This window comes from Lemur catta, chromosome 1 (assembly GCF_020740605.2).
Source record: "Lemur catta isolate mLemCat1 chromosome 1, mLemCat1.pri, whole genome shotgun sequence".
Classification (NCBI taxonomy): domain Eukaryota; kingdom Metazoa; phylum Chordata; class Mammalia; order Primates; family Lemuridae; genus Lemur; species Lemur catta.
In genome coordinates, this window is record NC_059128.1 from 164,903,353 (window position 1) to 164,917,197 (window position 13,845).

General features: G+C 40.6%; 1 protein-coding gene across 6 annotated transcripts in view; it reads left to right on the forward strand.

Annotated features, from left to right (window-relative positions):
- NEK11 (NIMA related kinase 11) overlaps window positions 1-13,845 on the forward strand; it is a 237,768-nt gene that overhangs the window by 178,782 nt on the left and 45,141 nt on the right. For 4 of the 6 annotated variants that reach the window (XM_045538613.1, XM_045538625.1, XM_045538621.1 and 1 more), the window contains one exon: window positions 4,373-4,469. The exons of 1 other annotated variant lie outside the window; for it this stretch is intronic. In XM_045538613.1, coding sequence (XP_045394569.1) covers window positions 4,373-4,469 — 97 coding nt within the window. Of the gene's footprint in view, window positions 1-4,372; window positions 4,470-8,858; window positions 9,254-13,845 lie in introns of those variants that run through there. One more of the 6 variants, XM_045538629.1, reaches the window with a different exon arrangement.

Below are 13,845 nucleotides of genomic sequence, written 5' to 3' on the forward strand. Positions count from 1 at the left end.
CTTAAGTGAGATCGTGTTTGCCAAAATATCCACCCCTGCAGTCCCTGCATCAGCTCTTTATCACCACATGACAGGATGTTTAGCAGGGAGGGCAAACACAGGGTTTTGTTTTATGATTAAGGTCATTCATCCATCAACTGAAATGAGTAAAAGGAAATTTTGGAAGAAATGAGAGAAGAATCTCTCTCTGCTGGTTAAGTGTCAGAATCATCAAGCTGTCACTCCTTCAAGGAAAGTAGCTGTGCTGGTGACAGACCATAGAAGTGGAAGGAATCCTGACGATATTATTGTTATGAGCTGTACTTTGCACTCTTAAGAAACACTGCTTCTAGTTGCTTAATGCCTCTTCATATCATTTTGTTTTCATCTCATTGTCAAAACATCCCCATGGGGGTAGTGTCAAGTATTATAATCCTCATCATTCTCTATTTCACAGGTGAGAAAAGAGACTTCAGGATGATTTTGCCTGACATTATATAATGCTTGTAACATTTATTGTTGCTCCATTTGTTTCTTAAGCATTTGTCCCCTTGATTGCTCTTTATGTTTGTTAGTGTAGATACTGTCTTCCCAAGGAAGCTCTATGCCCCCGATCTATGCCTCGTACCAGATCACAGAATGTTAGAACTGAGCAAAGGCCCTCAGCCTAATGAAACCACTTAAATATAAAATGAGAAAACTGAGGCCTGGGGAGGTGGCCTGAGAGCAGAACTAAAACAATAACTGTGGTCCCCTAACTTGAAGGCTAATGCTTTTCCAGAGACCTCATTATACCTCTTTGTATGCCCCATACATAGCATAGTATCTTATGTATATGCACTCAGTAGTATTTCTGAAGATTATCTGTATAGATACGATATCCTGTCTTTTTCAGTTGGCTTCAAGCTTTTTATGGGTTAATGATCACAGCTACTATTTATATTGCCTTTGATTTTAACTCCCACTCATTGAGCATATAAAATATATGCTTTAAGGAACTAGAAAAAGATGAGCAAATTAAACCCCAAGCAAGGAGAAGGGAGGAAATAATAAAGACTTGAGTGGAAATAAATGAAATAAAGAATAGAAAAACAATAGAAGACATCAATTGAACAAAAAATTGATTCTTTGAAAAGATCAACAAACTTTAGCTCTGTTCATCAAGAAAATAAGAGAGAAGCTTCAAATTAATAAGTCAGGAATGAAAGAGGGGACATTTTACTAATCTTAAAGATATAAAAGGATTATAAGGGTGTCTATGAACAATAGTATACCAGCAAATCAGATAACAGATGAAATGGACAAATTTCTAGAAAGAAACAAATTACTGAAACTGACTCAAGAAGAAATACAAAATCTGAATAGGCCTATTTTAGGATTTTCTATATATAAAATCATAATGTCTGCAAATAGAGATAATTTTACTTCTTCCTTTTCAATATGGATTCCTTTTTATTTCTTTTTTTTTTGCCTAATTTCCCTGGTTATAATCTCTAGTACAATGTTAAATAAAAATGGCAAGAGAAGTTCTTATTTCATTCCTGATCTTAGAGGAAAAGATATATAATCCTTTTTTATGTTGGTAGATTTGGTTTGCTAGTATTTTAATAAAGGGAAAATTAAATTTAAAAAAATCAACATGGGGATTAAGGATTCATCTATTTTTGAACAAAACCTTTAAGAAAGTACAGCTCTGGAACCAGGTCTTCATGGGCATGTAATCAGTGTGGTGACACGGGGCCCAGGTTCAGGAGGGAGCCCTATACTTGTGGTTTAAGGAAATTTTATCTTTGAATTTGTGTTTTATAAGTGAAATCTGATGGGACAAGGGAACACATGCCCGGGGCTTAAAGCCTTGCTCGTGTGTTGTCTTGCCTCCAGCCACCTCCTTGATACGGGTCCTCCGCCACCCATCCTCAACCCCCACCCTGTGACCACTGCCCCCCTCCATCCCCAGTGGAGGCCTGGGCATGGTGGGGAAAGGTCAAGGTCAAGTAGGACACCCCAGGCCCTCATGAGTGTCTGGCACTCCCCTTGAGAGTATCTATCCTAATTCTAGAGGGAAAATGACATTAAATACACAATAAAAAACACCATGACAGGTCCAGAGAGAGACTGCAGAAGAAAACGGCTTTTCTCTTGTTTCTTAAACAGGGTTCCTGCACTGTCATTTAGCACTGGGCCTCACAAATTATATAGCTGGCCTGTGTAGACCCTTGCTGCTCAAAGTGTGGTCCCAAGACCAGCAGCATTGGTATCACCTGGAAACTTATTAGAAATGCAGAATCTCAGGCCCTACCTAGACCTACTAAAGCAGAAACTCCATTGAGAAGCCATGGATTAAAACACACTCTGGGATTCAATGACCTATTAGATGATGTCTATGATTCTAGTCCCAATCGTTTTTATCATGATTGTTTTTTATTTTTTTTTACATAAAGGAACTGCTATTCATGTTGGAAGGTGGGATGGAGAAGGAAAAAAATGCTGGCCAGTAAGAAACACTGAAAAAAGAATTGCTCTGAGCACCAAGATTTGCCAACCCTGTTGCTTGAAATTATATTTGCCCTGTTTTCTACCCTTGGGCTTAAGACTTAGCATCTTTCCTGGCAATGCTGAGAGCCTTATTGAGGGGAATGGTGGCCAGCTTAAAATAAATTGCAGCTCTCCTGGAAATTGCTTTGACCTTTATTTGAATAAGCCTTTGGGACTTGCCAGCTCTCTCTGGAAAAGATGGGAAAGGAGCACCTACCTTTTGTTCTCAGCAGAACTGATTTTTGAGGTGGCAAGTGGGTTACGTGGCATAGTGTGGTGGTGGTTGTTTTAGTAACTTTTCAGGTTCTGGGCAAAATGATTGTAAAAAGCAACCAGCATGAATATGAATTGAACCCCTGAGCCTTCCTCCTGCCCAGTCCTCAAGCCTTCCCTGAGGAAGGTCTGTCCTGGCCAATGCCGGTGGGAAGGGGGGAGGGTGGGAGCTGACATAAGGCTGGTGTCCAGTGGCAGTGAGGGCCGAGGCAGGTTTTCTCTGCAGCTGTGGAAGGGGTCATCTCCAGGAGAGAAAGGGGAGCAGCCAGTCACTGGTACTTGTGTCTTTAACATGGAGGCACAACTGTGATGTACTAGAAAGGGCAGGTTGTTTATTTGTAATGGGCCCTTTACAAAGTTTGTACCTGTCCATCCAGGAACCGCAGTACTAGGGATCTAACCTGAGGAGAGATAAGAAATTTTTGCAAAGAGTTAAGCAGGAGAATATTCATCTCAATGTTATCTATAAGAGCAAGAAGTTCAAAGTGGGATGCACGCCCTAAGGGGTAGTGCAGAAGAAATGAAATATATTAGAATTTGCATTTTCTTTTTCATATTTAAAAATATAAGAAATAAAACTTTAATAATATGTAAAATGGGAATTGGACCTCGCTTCTCTGGATGGTCCCTAAGTCAGACAGTAACATGTTATATGAGATCCATTGAGGAAAGACCAGGAATTTCACAGCATGAGTGCCTTCTGTCTCACATAGCAAATAGATGGATATAATTTATAAGTAAATATTAGAGTGGGCAAAGTTTTTTACTGATGGGTTTGAGGTACCTTCTGGGAGATCCAAGGAAATGCACAGGGAGGAAAAGGCACAAGGGCCAAATTGTAAATCCAGCTCTATGGATTACCCTGACCTCTTGCTGATGGGCCAATTTTAGCTTCTTAATGGGAACCAGTGTTGTTTCAGTTAACAAACTATTTCTTTCCCTTCAGTTTCAACACGTTTTATAAAGACCTCCAGGGTATTTCAGTAAAAAATGTAGCTCTCTCAGCAGATTTCATAACACCACAGCTTTCATTACCAACTCTTTACCTTCTGAACCCAAATTTGGCCTTCAGCTCCATTCTACTGGGGCTTAAAGCTGCAGATATGACTCCTGGACAGCATTCTGCTTTCCATTGCAAAAAAGCTAATGCTCAGGTATGAGATTAAGACAAAGGGAAAACTAAGCTTATTAGAAAAATTCCTAGTCATTTAAACACATATTCCCACCTGCTGAAAGAGAATGGCCAAAATCCCCCTAAGAGCATTTGCTTTTCTGTAGATACACTTCCCCCTGAGTTTTCTGATATAAACAGCTCATCTTTTAAATAATGGTGTTATTTTTAAACAATCCTTTTTGAGAGAGGCTTGGTCCTGAAATTCCTTGTACATATTAAAACTGTAAATAATCTCGTCATTTGGAATAAATCTTCTTAATGTACATGTTATAATTGAATTCATCTCTAATTAATGTAGCATTACCATGTGGCAAACGTGGATTAGCTTCTGTTTTCTGATTGCCCTTGGATGTTGCCTGGAAGTTGCAGGAGTGCTGATGAAGTCAGTAAGGGCTGTGCATTGATTTTCAGACACAAGGACCATCACCAGTGCAGCCACAGACATGTCTCCAGGACCAACAGTTTTCAACAGTGTGGTGGCTGGGACCAAGCTGAAACGCATGAGGGAGTAAGTAACGTGTTGCTTGACCCCTAGGAGGGTGCAGTGTTGGAACATACCAAGTGGGTGATCCAGACGTGATGCTTAGTCCATTTGTGCTCCTATAACAAAACACCTGAAGCTGGGTAATTTATAAAAAGCATAAATTTATTTCTCATAGTCCTGAAGGCTGAGAAGTCCAAGATCAAGGAATGGATAGTTTCTGGGTCTGGTGAGGGCTGCTTTCTTCTTCTAAGATGGTGCTTTTTACTGTGTCCTCACATAGTGGAAGGCAGAAGGGTGAAAAGAGATGAACACTGTGTGAAGCCTCTTTTATAAGGGCCTTAATTCTATTCAGGAGGGAGGAGCCCTCATGACCTAATCACCTCTGCTATGGTTTGAATATGTACCCCAAAGTTCATGTATTGGAAATTTAACTGCCATTGTAACAGTATTAAGAAGTGGAGCCTTTAAAAGATGATTAGGCCATAAAGGCTCAGCCCTCATGAATGGATTAAGGCTGTCATCTCCTGATAGGTTAAGTTTGGCCCCCAGTTTCTCTTTGTCTTGTGTTCTAACTCACCATGTGATGCCTTCTGCCCTTCCACTATGGGATAATGTAGCATGAAGCCCTCACCAGATACCAGCTCTATATTTTTGGACTTCCCAGCCTCCAGGAACATGAGCCAAATAAATCTCTTTTCTTTTATAAATTGCCCAGGCTGTGGTATTCTGTCAAAACAGCAGAAAATGGACTAAGACAACCTCCTAAAGGCCCAATCTCTTAATACTATTATTTTGGAAATTAAGTTTCAACATATGAATTTTGAAGGGACATATACATTTAAACCATAGTATTCTGCCCCTGGCCTTCCAAAATTCATGTCCTTCTCATATACAAAATACATTCATTCCATCCTAAGAGCCCCAAAAGTCTTTTAACTAGTTCCAGCATCAACTCAAAAGTCTGAAGTCCAAAATCTCATCTAAATATCATCTAAATCATATGTGGGTGAGAATCAAAGGTGTGATTCATCCTGAGGCAAATTCCTCCTCCAGCTGTGAGCCTGTGAAGTCAAAGGCTGTTATGTACTTCTAAAATACAGTAGTGGGACAGTCATAGGATGGATATTCTCCTTTCAAAAGGAAGAATTAGGAAAGAAGAAAGAGGTAGCTGCTCCCAAGTAAGTCCAAAACCCAACAAGGCAAACAACATTAAATCTTGAGGCTTGAGAATAATCTTGTTTGATTCCAGGTCCTGTCTTCCAGACACACTGGGATGCGGGTTGGATCCCTAAGGCTCTGGGCAACACCACTCCCAGAGCTTTGTTGGGCGCAGCCCACACCACAGCTGTGGCTCTCCCAGGCTGGCGTTGTATGCTGGTGACTCTACAGTTCTTGCATCTTAGGGGTGGCCCTGCTTTCACAGCTCCATTAGTCATTGGCCTTGTGGGGACTGTCTGTGGTGGTCACACCCCTGTGGCAGTTCTCTGCTTGGGTCCTGAGTCATCCTTGGAAATCTAGGTGGAGGTAGCCATGTCTCCACAACTCTTCTACTCTGTGCACCTGCAGAGTTGGCACTGTGCAGATGCTGCCACGGTTTACCACTTGTGCTGTCTAGAGTGGCAGCCCTAGCCGCACCTGGGCCCCCTTGAGCCACAGCTCCTTGGGTGGCCAAGGAGCACTGCACTTGAATGCATGGAGCAGAAACTTGAGGTGCTGCTGGGCAGCAAGCCCCAAGATCCCGTGGGCTTCCTGGGTCTCTCCTTTGAAACCATTCTACCCTCAAGGCCCTGGCATTCAGGGCCTGTGATAGGAGTAGCAGCCTCAAAAATCTCTGAAATGTCTATGGGGTCATTCTGCCATTAGCTTGATGAATAGCATCCAGCTTTCTTTTACGCATGCTAATCTCCTTATCAAACATTCACTTGGCCACACCCTTGATTTGCTCTCCCAAACACGTTTTTTTATTCTTTATATGGGCAGGCTGAGAATTTTACAAATCTTTAAAGTTCTGCTTCCCGTTTGATTATTAATTATTTTTAATTAATTTCTTTCTTCTTGCATTTTACTATAAGCAGTCAAGAGAAGCCATGCAACACTCTCAACACTTTGCTTAGAGATTTTTTTCCACCAAATATCCTAGTTCGTCATTGACATGTTCTGCCTTCCCCAAAGCACTAAGACACAGACATAGTTCACCTAAGTTCTTTGCCACTTTACAACAAGGATGGCCTTTGCTCCAGTTTCCAGTAACATATTTCTCATTTCCATCTGAGACCACATCAGAATAGTCTTTACTGTCCATATATATTTATGCAAACCTTCTGTTCACGACCATGTAGATAATCTCTAAGAAGCCTGAAGCTTTCTCTACAGCTCTCCCCTTCTTTTGAATCCTCACAGGAATGCCCTTTACAGTCCACCCTCTATCTATTATCCAGTTCCCGAGCTCCTTCCACATTTTTAGGTATTTGTTATAGCAACACCCTACTCCTTGGCACTAATTTTGGTCTTAGTTCATTTGTGCTGCTCTAACAAAATACCTGACACTGGGTAATTTATAAACAGTATCAACATATTACTCACAGTTATGGAGGCTGAGAAGTCTAAGATCAAGGTACTGGAAGATTCAGTGTCTGGTGAGGGTCTGGTCTGCTTCCAACATGACATCTTGAATGCTGTGTGCTCACATGGCAGAAGTGACTGAAGAGCAAAAGGGGCCTAGCTAGTTCCCTCCAACCCTTTTGTAAGTTCCCTAATCCCTCTGTGAATGCCTAGTCACCTCCTAAAAGGCCCCACCTCTTAAAAGCTTTGCATTGGGGACCAAGTTTCAAGATGAATTCTGAAGGGGACACAAACATTTAAACCATAGCAGATGCTGTTCCACTTGTTCTCCACAAAAATACTTTCCTACATGCAGTGGTGAGTGGAACAGGCAAAAGCTCAGTTGAAAAGGCCTGAATCTCCATTGAAAGCTCCTGTTACAGAATTCTTGACAAGGAAGAGACACCCAGTCTCTTAGCCTAACTTCTTCTGTGCAAACCATGTCTCTAGAACAAAGTTGGTAAACTTTCTTTGTAAAGGGCTAGATAATAAATATTTTAGGCTCTGCAGGACATACAGTTTCTGTCACAATTACTCAATTCTGCTGTTGTATCACGAAAGCAGCCATAGATAATATGTGATTAAATGTGCATGGCTGTCCTTCAATAAAACATTATTTGGGGGCTGAAGTTTGAATTTCATATGATTTTCAGGGATCACAAAATATTTTTAAAAAATTTTTTTTGGCCATTTAAAAATGTAAAAACAATTCTTTAGCTTTCAGGAGATACAAAAACAGGTGGTAGGCCAGATTTGACTTGTGGGCTGTATAGTTTGTCGACCCCTACTATAGGTGTTCCAACTTAGAAACTTCTCTCTGAATTCCACTTTATATATATATATACACACACACGCACACATGCACGCACACTATATATATACACACACACACATATACCTATATATAAATATAGGTATATATACATATGTATGTATATATACATATATATATAGGTGCTGGTTGAATAGTTAGGGAAGTTTAGCAAGAATTATTTTTCAGTTGATTTGCATTTATAATAGTTCTTGCCACACAGTGCATCATCATCCAGGCTAATGTTTGAAAGCAAAAGAGAAAAAATGCTGAAAATTATCCAAACCTAAAGCTGTTTAATATGTTTAGATAACTTATTGTTTTCAAGTCCTGCTTATACCAGAGTGGTCATACAGTAACAATTACCATGGCAACAAGCAATTCCCAGAAATTGGAAGCAAGGTAATTCGGGCTAATATTTCCTGCCTCTACCTTCCTGCACCTCTTCTTGCTAGAAGGAGATGATGTAGAAGGCTTTGCTAATCTCCCAGTTGATAATCTTTAAAGAGAAGAAAAGCAGTTTGCTTATGTCATCCTTAAAAGTTTATGACATGGTGTCAGATTTTTGATCTAAGATTTCATTACTTTGGCAAAGTACATGATACCCCATTTCCTAGCATGTTATGAAATGCTTTAAATAATTAAAATGAAAGTAGTTTTGCTAAAACAATTGACCAAGATGCAGTCTAGTGGTTTTATTCCTGGTATGTTGTTTTCTTTCTTATTGCTTGACTGAATGTGACTAAGTATTTTCTGGCTCACCTTTTCAGTGTGGACCAATGCAGTTTAGGCTACTTCCCCGTGGATAGCATTGCTCCTCTCACAGAATAACCTGCTGTCCCCTTGTATTCCATGTCATGAATTCCTATACCACTCCAGAAAAGAGAAAAAGGAAATTGAGGCTGCAGAGCTGTGAATCGATTGAGCATGTTGTGTTTTCTCAGCTTCTAAGACTTAGAGCAAAGCCAGAGAGAGGGAATCCTGCTGTTCTTTCACTGCAGAGTGATGTACTGCATGCTCAGCACATGGATGGCAACTGTTGGGATGCAAAGAGGAACAATCAATGGCATTTGTCACCAGAGAGATTATAATGAAGAGGAAGCACCAAACTTCAAATGTAAAAAGTTAAATGACAACACAATGGTTATATACTGTGAAGTGATGGTTAAGAGAAGTCCCCAAGTGGAACCACAGTCATGTGCCAAACAGAACAGATAATGAGAGCTCTGAGGTTGGACAGAGGAAGATGGGAGGCCTCTGGGAGAAGACGGAACTTGGCCTTGGCCTTCACAGAGGGGTAGGATTTGGAGAGTTAAGGAGAAAGGAGGAGAAGCCAGAGGTCAGCAGATTTAGAGTCTGAGTCTTGGCTTCACTAATAAATGGTTTTCTAACCTTTGGCAAGTGATTTTTTAAGATTCCATTTCCTTATCTGCAAAATGGTCATGTTATTGCTACAGCTGGATCCCGGGGAAGTAGACTCAGAGATGGGGATTGATGTGTAGGAGGAGGTTTGTGAGGGAGTGTTCCTGAGGCCAACACTTGTAGAAAGAAGGGGGATGGAAGAAGACTGGCCAAAGGAGAGCCAAGCTGTGATACAGGTCAGCGGAGGCCTCTGCCCACCCTACAGGGAGCTCTGGGACTGGATGTTGGGGCACGAGGGCCAGGCCTTTGCAACCCAAGTCAATCAGACATTATATGTGGGCCACCCTGGGAAGGGGCCATGACTGAGCAGGATGTTTACTTCTGTATCCTTCACCTAGATTTACCAGTTGTTAACATTTTGCCACATTTGTGCAATCTCTCTTTATATCTATGTATATAATGTATGCTTACAAATTATTACTGAGTCATTTGAGAATAGATTCTATGCATCGTGATTCTTCATCCCTAAATATTTAAATGTGTAGCTCCTAAAAGCAAGAATATTCTCTTATATAACCACATTATGATGATTAAATTTAGGCAATTTCACATCAGTATGTACTATTATTTAATACACCAATCCATATTCAAATTTCATTGGTTACCCCAATAATATCTATTCTAGCAATTGTTTTTCTGATGCAGGATACAAGCCAGAATCACACATTACACTCAGCTGTCATGTTTCTTTGGCATATTTATTCTGGAATGGTTCCTCAGTCATTCTTTGTCCTTCATGACACTGACGTTTTTTGAAAAGTACAGGCCAGTTGTTTTGTAAGATGTCCCTCATTTTGAGTTGATCTGGTGTTCCCTCATCATTAGATCTAGGTTATATATTTTTTATGGTATCCTACATAAACAATGCTGTGTGCTGTTCTGAATTTTTAAAAATTTAATTTTGGTAAGTTGCAGACATATACAAAAGTATCCAGAATATTATAATTAACCCCCATGGACTCATCAACTCAACCAGCTCAACAATTATCAAGCCATGACTAATCTTGTTTTGCTATACTCCCACCTGTTCTCCCATGTTACTTTTAAGAAAGTGTTGTTCATCATACCTTTCATCCATTAATATTTCAGTAAATATGTGAATTTCTACCTGTTCTTTGGCATTTTTCCTTGGGTGTCCATTAGATACCTCAAACTCAGGATATCCAAAACTGAGCTCCTAAATTTCCCTACCCCATCTGCCCCTGCCACAGTCTTCCCCATATTTACATAAGCAAAAGCAAGATATAGGTAAGAACAAACCTTCCAGCTCGGGAATCAGTGCCTCTGAAGGCTTACTTAGTGTGTGGAAGTTTAAGGGTATCAGGCAAATGACTTTGTCATCTTCTAGTGGGAGAAAGTGAAGCTCTATGAGGAAATCAGGGAGCAACAAACCTGGTGGTCATACTGTCATCCTTCTCCAAGTTCTCTCAGTTGGGAGACCTTGGGGCTTAGTGAGTATTAGTATATGTAATGTTAGACATAGAGCAGACCCTAGTACCATGGTCAGGAGGGAAGGTACAGGGGGCTGACTGCTGGGATTTATGTATCCCTGCTTAGCATTCACTAGCATGTGTTGTTGGACAAGTTACACAGCCTCTTTGTGTCTCAGGTTTATCATCTGTAAAGTGAGACTAATGATGGTTCCTACCTCATAAGGTTGTTGCTTGGGTGAGTTGAGATGTTTGAAATGCACTAAGGATAGTTTATGGTACATAGTAGGTGCTCAATAAATGTCAATAACTTACAATAGACTCTCAATATATGTGTGGTTGCTTCCTTCTGAAAAGTTCCAAGACAAGTATCTGAAAGTGTTGGTATATGTTAGTCTGCTAAGTGATGTTTTATAACTGAGGGCATCCATAGGTGAAGAAGCTGTCTGTGAAGACATTTATATAGTAATTTTTTAGCATGTAAAAAAAATGCCAATGCCAGTTCTCTGGGAAAATGTCATGAAGTTGTTGAATATGAAAGCCAACCATTTGCCATCCTCTAACACTTGACTTCCTGCCATAGCCACTTACTCTTGTGGGGAGACCACTCCACAAATGAAACTTCTCTGCTGGGGCACAGGCAGCACTCAGCTCTCAGCAGTTGTTAGGTGGTATTGCTCAAAGTCCTGGAAATGTCAGCAGAATGATAAGAAATCTGTATGGACTTTCTCTCTGGCTGAGTAATTTTCATGTACATTTGAAAAGAGGTTGCTATTTATATATGGATGGATGGGTGGTTGGATGAGTGGATGAATAGATGGATGGGTAGGTGGATAGATAGGTGGATGGATGGTTGGGTAGGTGCTATTTATGTATGGATGGATGGGTGGTTGGATGGGAGGATGAATGGATGGATAGGTGGATGGATGGTTGGATAGGTGGGTGGATGGGTAGATAGCTGAATGGGCCTTTGTGGCTTTAGGGGCCTCCTAAAGCCTCTGTTCTAAGGGTAGAATTTCTGGTTTTCTGTTGAGAAGAGCTTTTTTATCAGCTCAAGCTAGTTTCAATTCCAGGCCTGTCTCTAAGCTCCTACTGGAGGCCAAAAAGGAGGCCCTATGGAATGACAACTGGGAAGCTTTCAGCTCTGAGGAGAGTAAGCGGCACACTGTCAACAAGAGACTGAGCCTTTAACTCACACAGGCTGAAGCAACCTATCATGCCATGAAAGGCTTGTTCAGTCGGAATAAATAGTTCTCTTGGCCTCAGCTTCATATTATACATCAAGTGGTCTCATTGGTGTCCTGGGCCTTATTATTAATACTTAAAGTGTGGTCCATAACCAGTACCACTGATGTCACCGGGAAGGTTTTGAGAAATGCAGACTCTCTAACCTCACCCCTCCTGAATAAGAACCTGCATTTTAACAAACTGGATATTCATATACACATTAAAGTTTGAGAAGCATTGACCCAAGAAGACTTTTGTCCTGGGGAGGCACTTGTTACCAGAGTGTGAATTGGGATCAATTTTAATAAAAGTCAAATATTATATAAAATATATTTATACATTTATGTTTTTAAGTCTCTAATTTTTTAGACTTTTAAAAATTCATATGTTTCCATGTATTTTAATAAGGAAGGTATAATTTATACACAGTAAAACTTTTTAAAATATATAGTCCTGTGAGTTCTGACAATTGTATCACTTTATTTGTACACCATAAAACTCTTTTTAGTACATAGTTCTATCAATATTGAAAAGTACAAATAGTTGTATTGCCACCAGCACAATCAAGATTATAGAACAGTTTCTCTCCCCCCAAAATGTCTTGTGCTGCCCCTTTGTAGTCAACTTTCCCACCATACCTTGCCCCTGGAAACAATCTATTTTCTGTCACTATAGGTTTTCCTTTTCCAGAATGTCATGTAAGTAGAATCATTACTTAGCATCATAGACCCCCATTGTAATGGGATAGTAATTGTGGGTATGGATTTAGATCTATGAATAGTCATGTGTTAGACCCTTGTGGTTCTGAATTCCTTCATTCCCCACAGAACCTGTCACAAGGGGAGTCAGGTTCTGGGTTAAGTCTCAGGCACCTCATTTGCACCTGTCCCTAAGTTATTTTGGCCCCCCTAAGAGTCTTCTGTTGGAGGGAATTTCTACCCAGGAAATTGTGTGGTTGAACTACTAGTTTTCCTGTCAAGGACTTGTCACTTTGGTGCCAAGGAACAATGTGGGTCAAGGGCTTCCACCGTCTCACTCCGTTGGGGTTTCTAGGGATCGGATCCACCTCACCAAGACTCATCCTGAGCATGGGAAGCCATGCACAAGGCCTGAGGGTCTGGGCAAGCTTCTGGGCCCACTTTTCCAGTTGGAAGTCAATGACCTGAAAAACATTTGGGCCCTAAGACAAATTGCCCTAATGACCAAGTTGGCATCTCCTTATGGTGACACACCCCAAATCATACCTGTGTTGCCAATTCATGCAGAGAACACAGGAAAATAATTTGCTGTCTGTAGGGATGCGTGTCCTCCCTTGTGGGACCCACAGTTACACATTAGGCTGCTTGAGACTGTCCCACAGTTTATTGATGCTCTGTTCTTTTTATCATTTCAGAATATTACAGGGGTACAAATGTTTTGGTCACATGGATTCCTTTTGTACTGCTTGAGTCAAAGTTATAAGTGTGCCCATCACCCAGATAGTGTACATTGTACCTGTTAGGTATGATTTCACCCATCCCTGCCTCTCTCCTCCCACCCGCGTGATTTCCATTGAGTTTTACTTCCATCTGTACACATGAGTGCTGTTGGTTAGTTCCAATTTAATAGTCGGTACATGTGGTGTTTGTTTTTCCATTCTTGTAATACTTCACTTAGCAAAATGGTCTCCAGTTCCATCCAGATTGTTGCAAAATTCATTTTTTATGGGTGAATAGCACTCCCTGGTGTTCATATACTACATTTTATTAAGCCACTCATGAATTGATGGGCACTTGGGTTGATTCCACATCTTTGTAATTGCGAATTGTGCTTCAATAAACATTCTAGTGCAAGTGTCTTTTTTTTAAGGCTTCCTCCCTCCCTCCTCTTTTTCATTTTGGATCATTTCTATTGCCACATCTTCAAATTC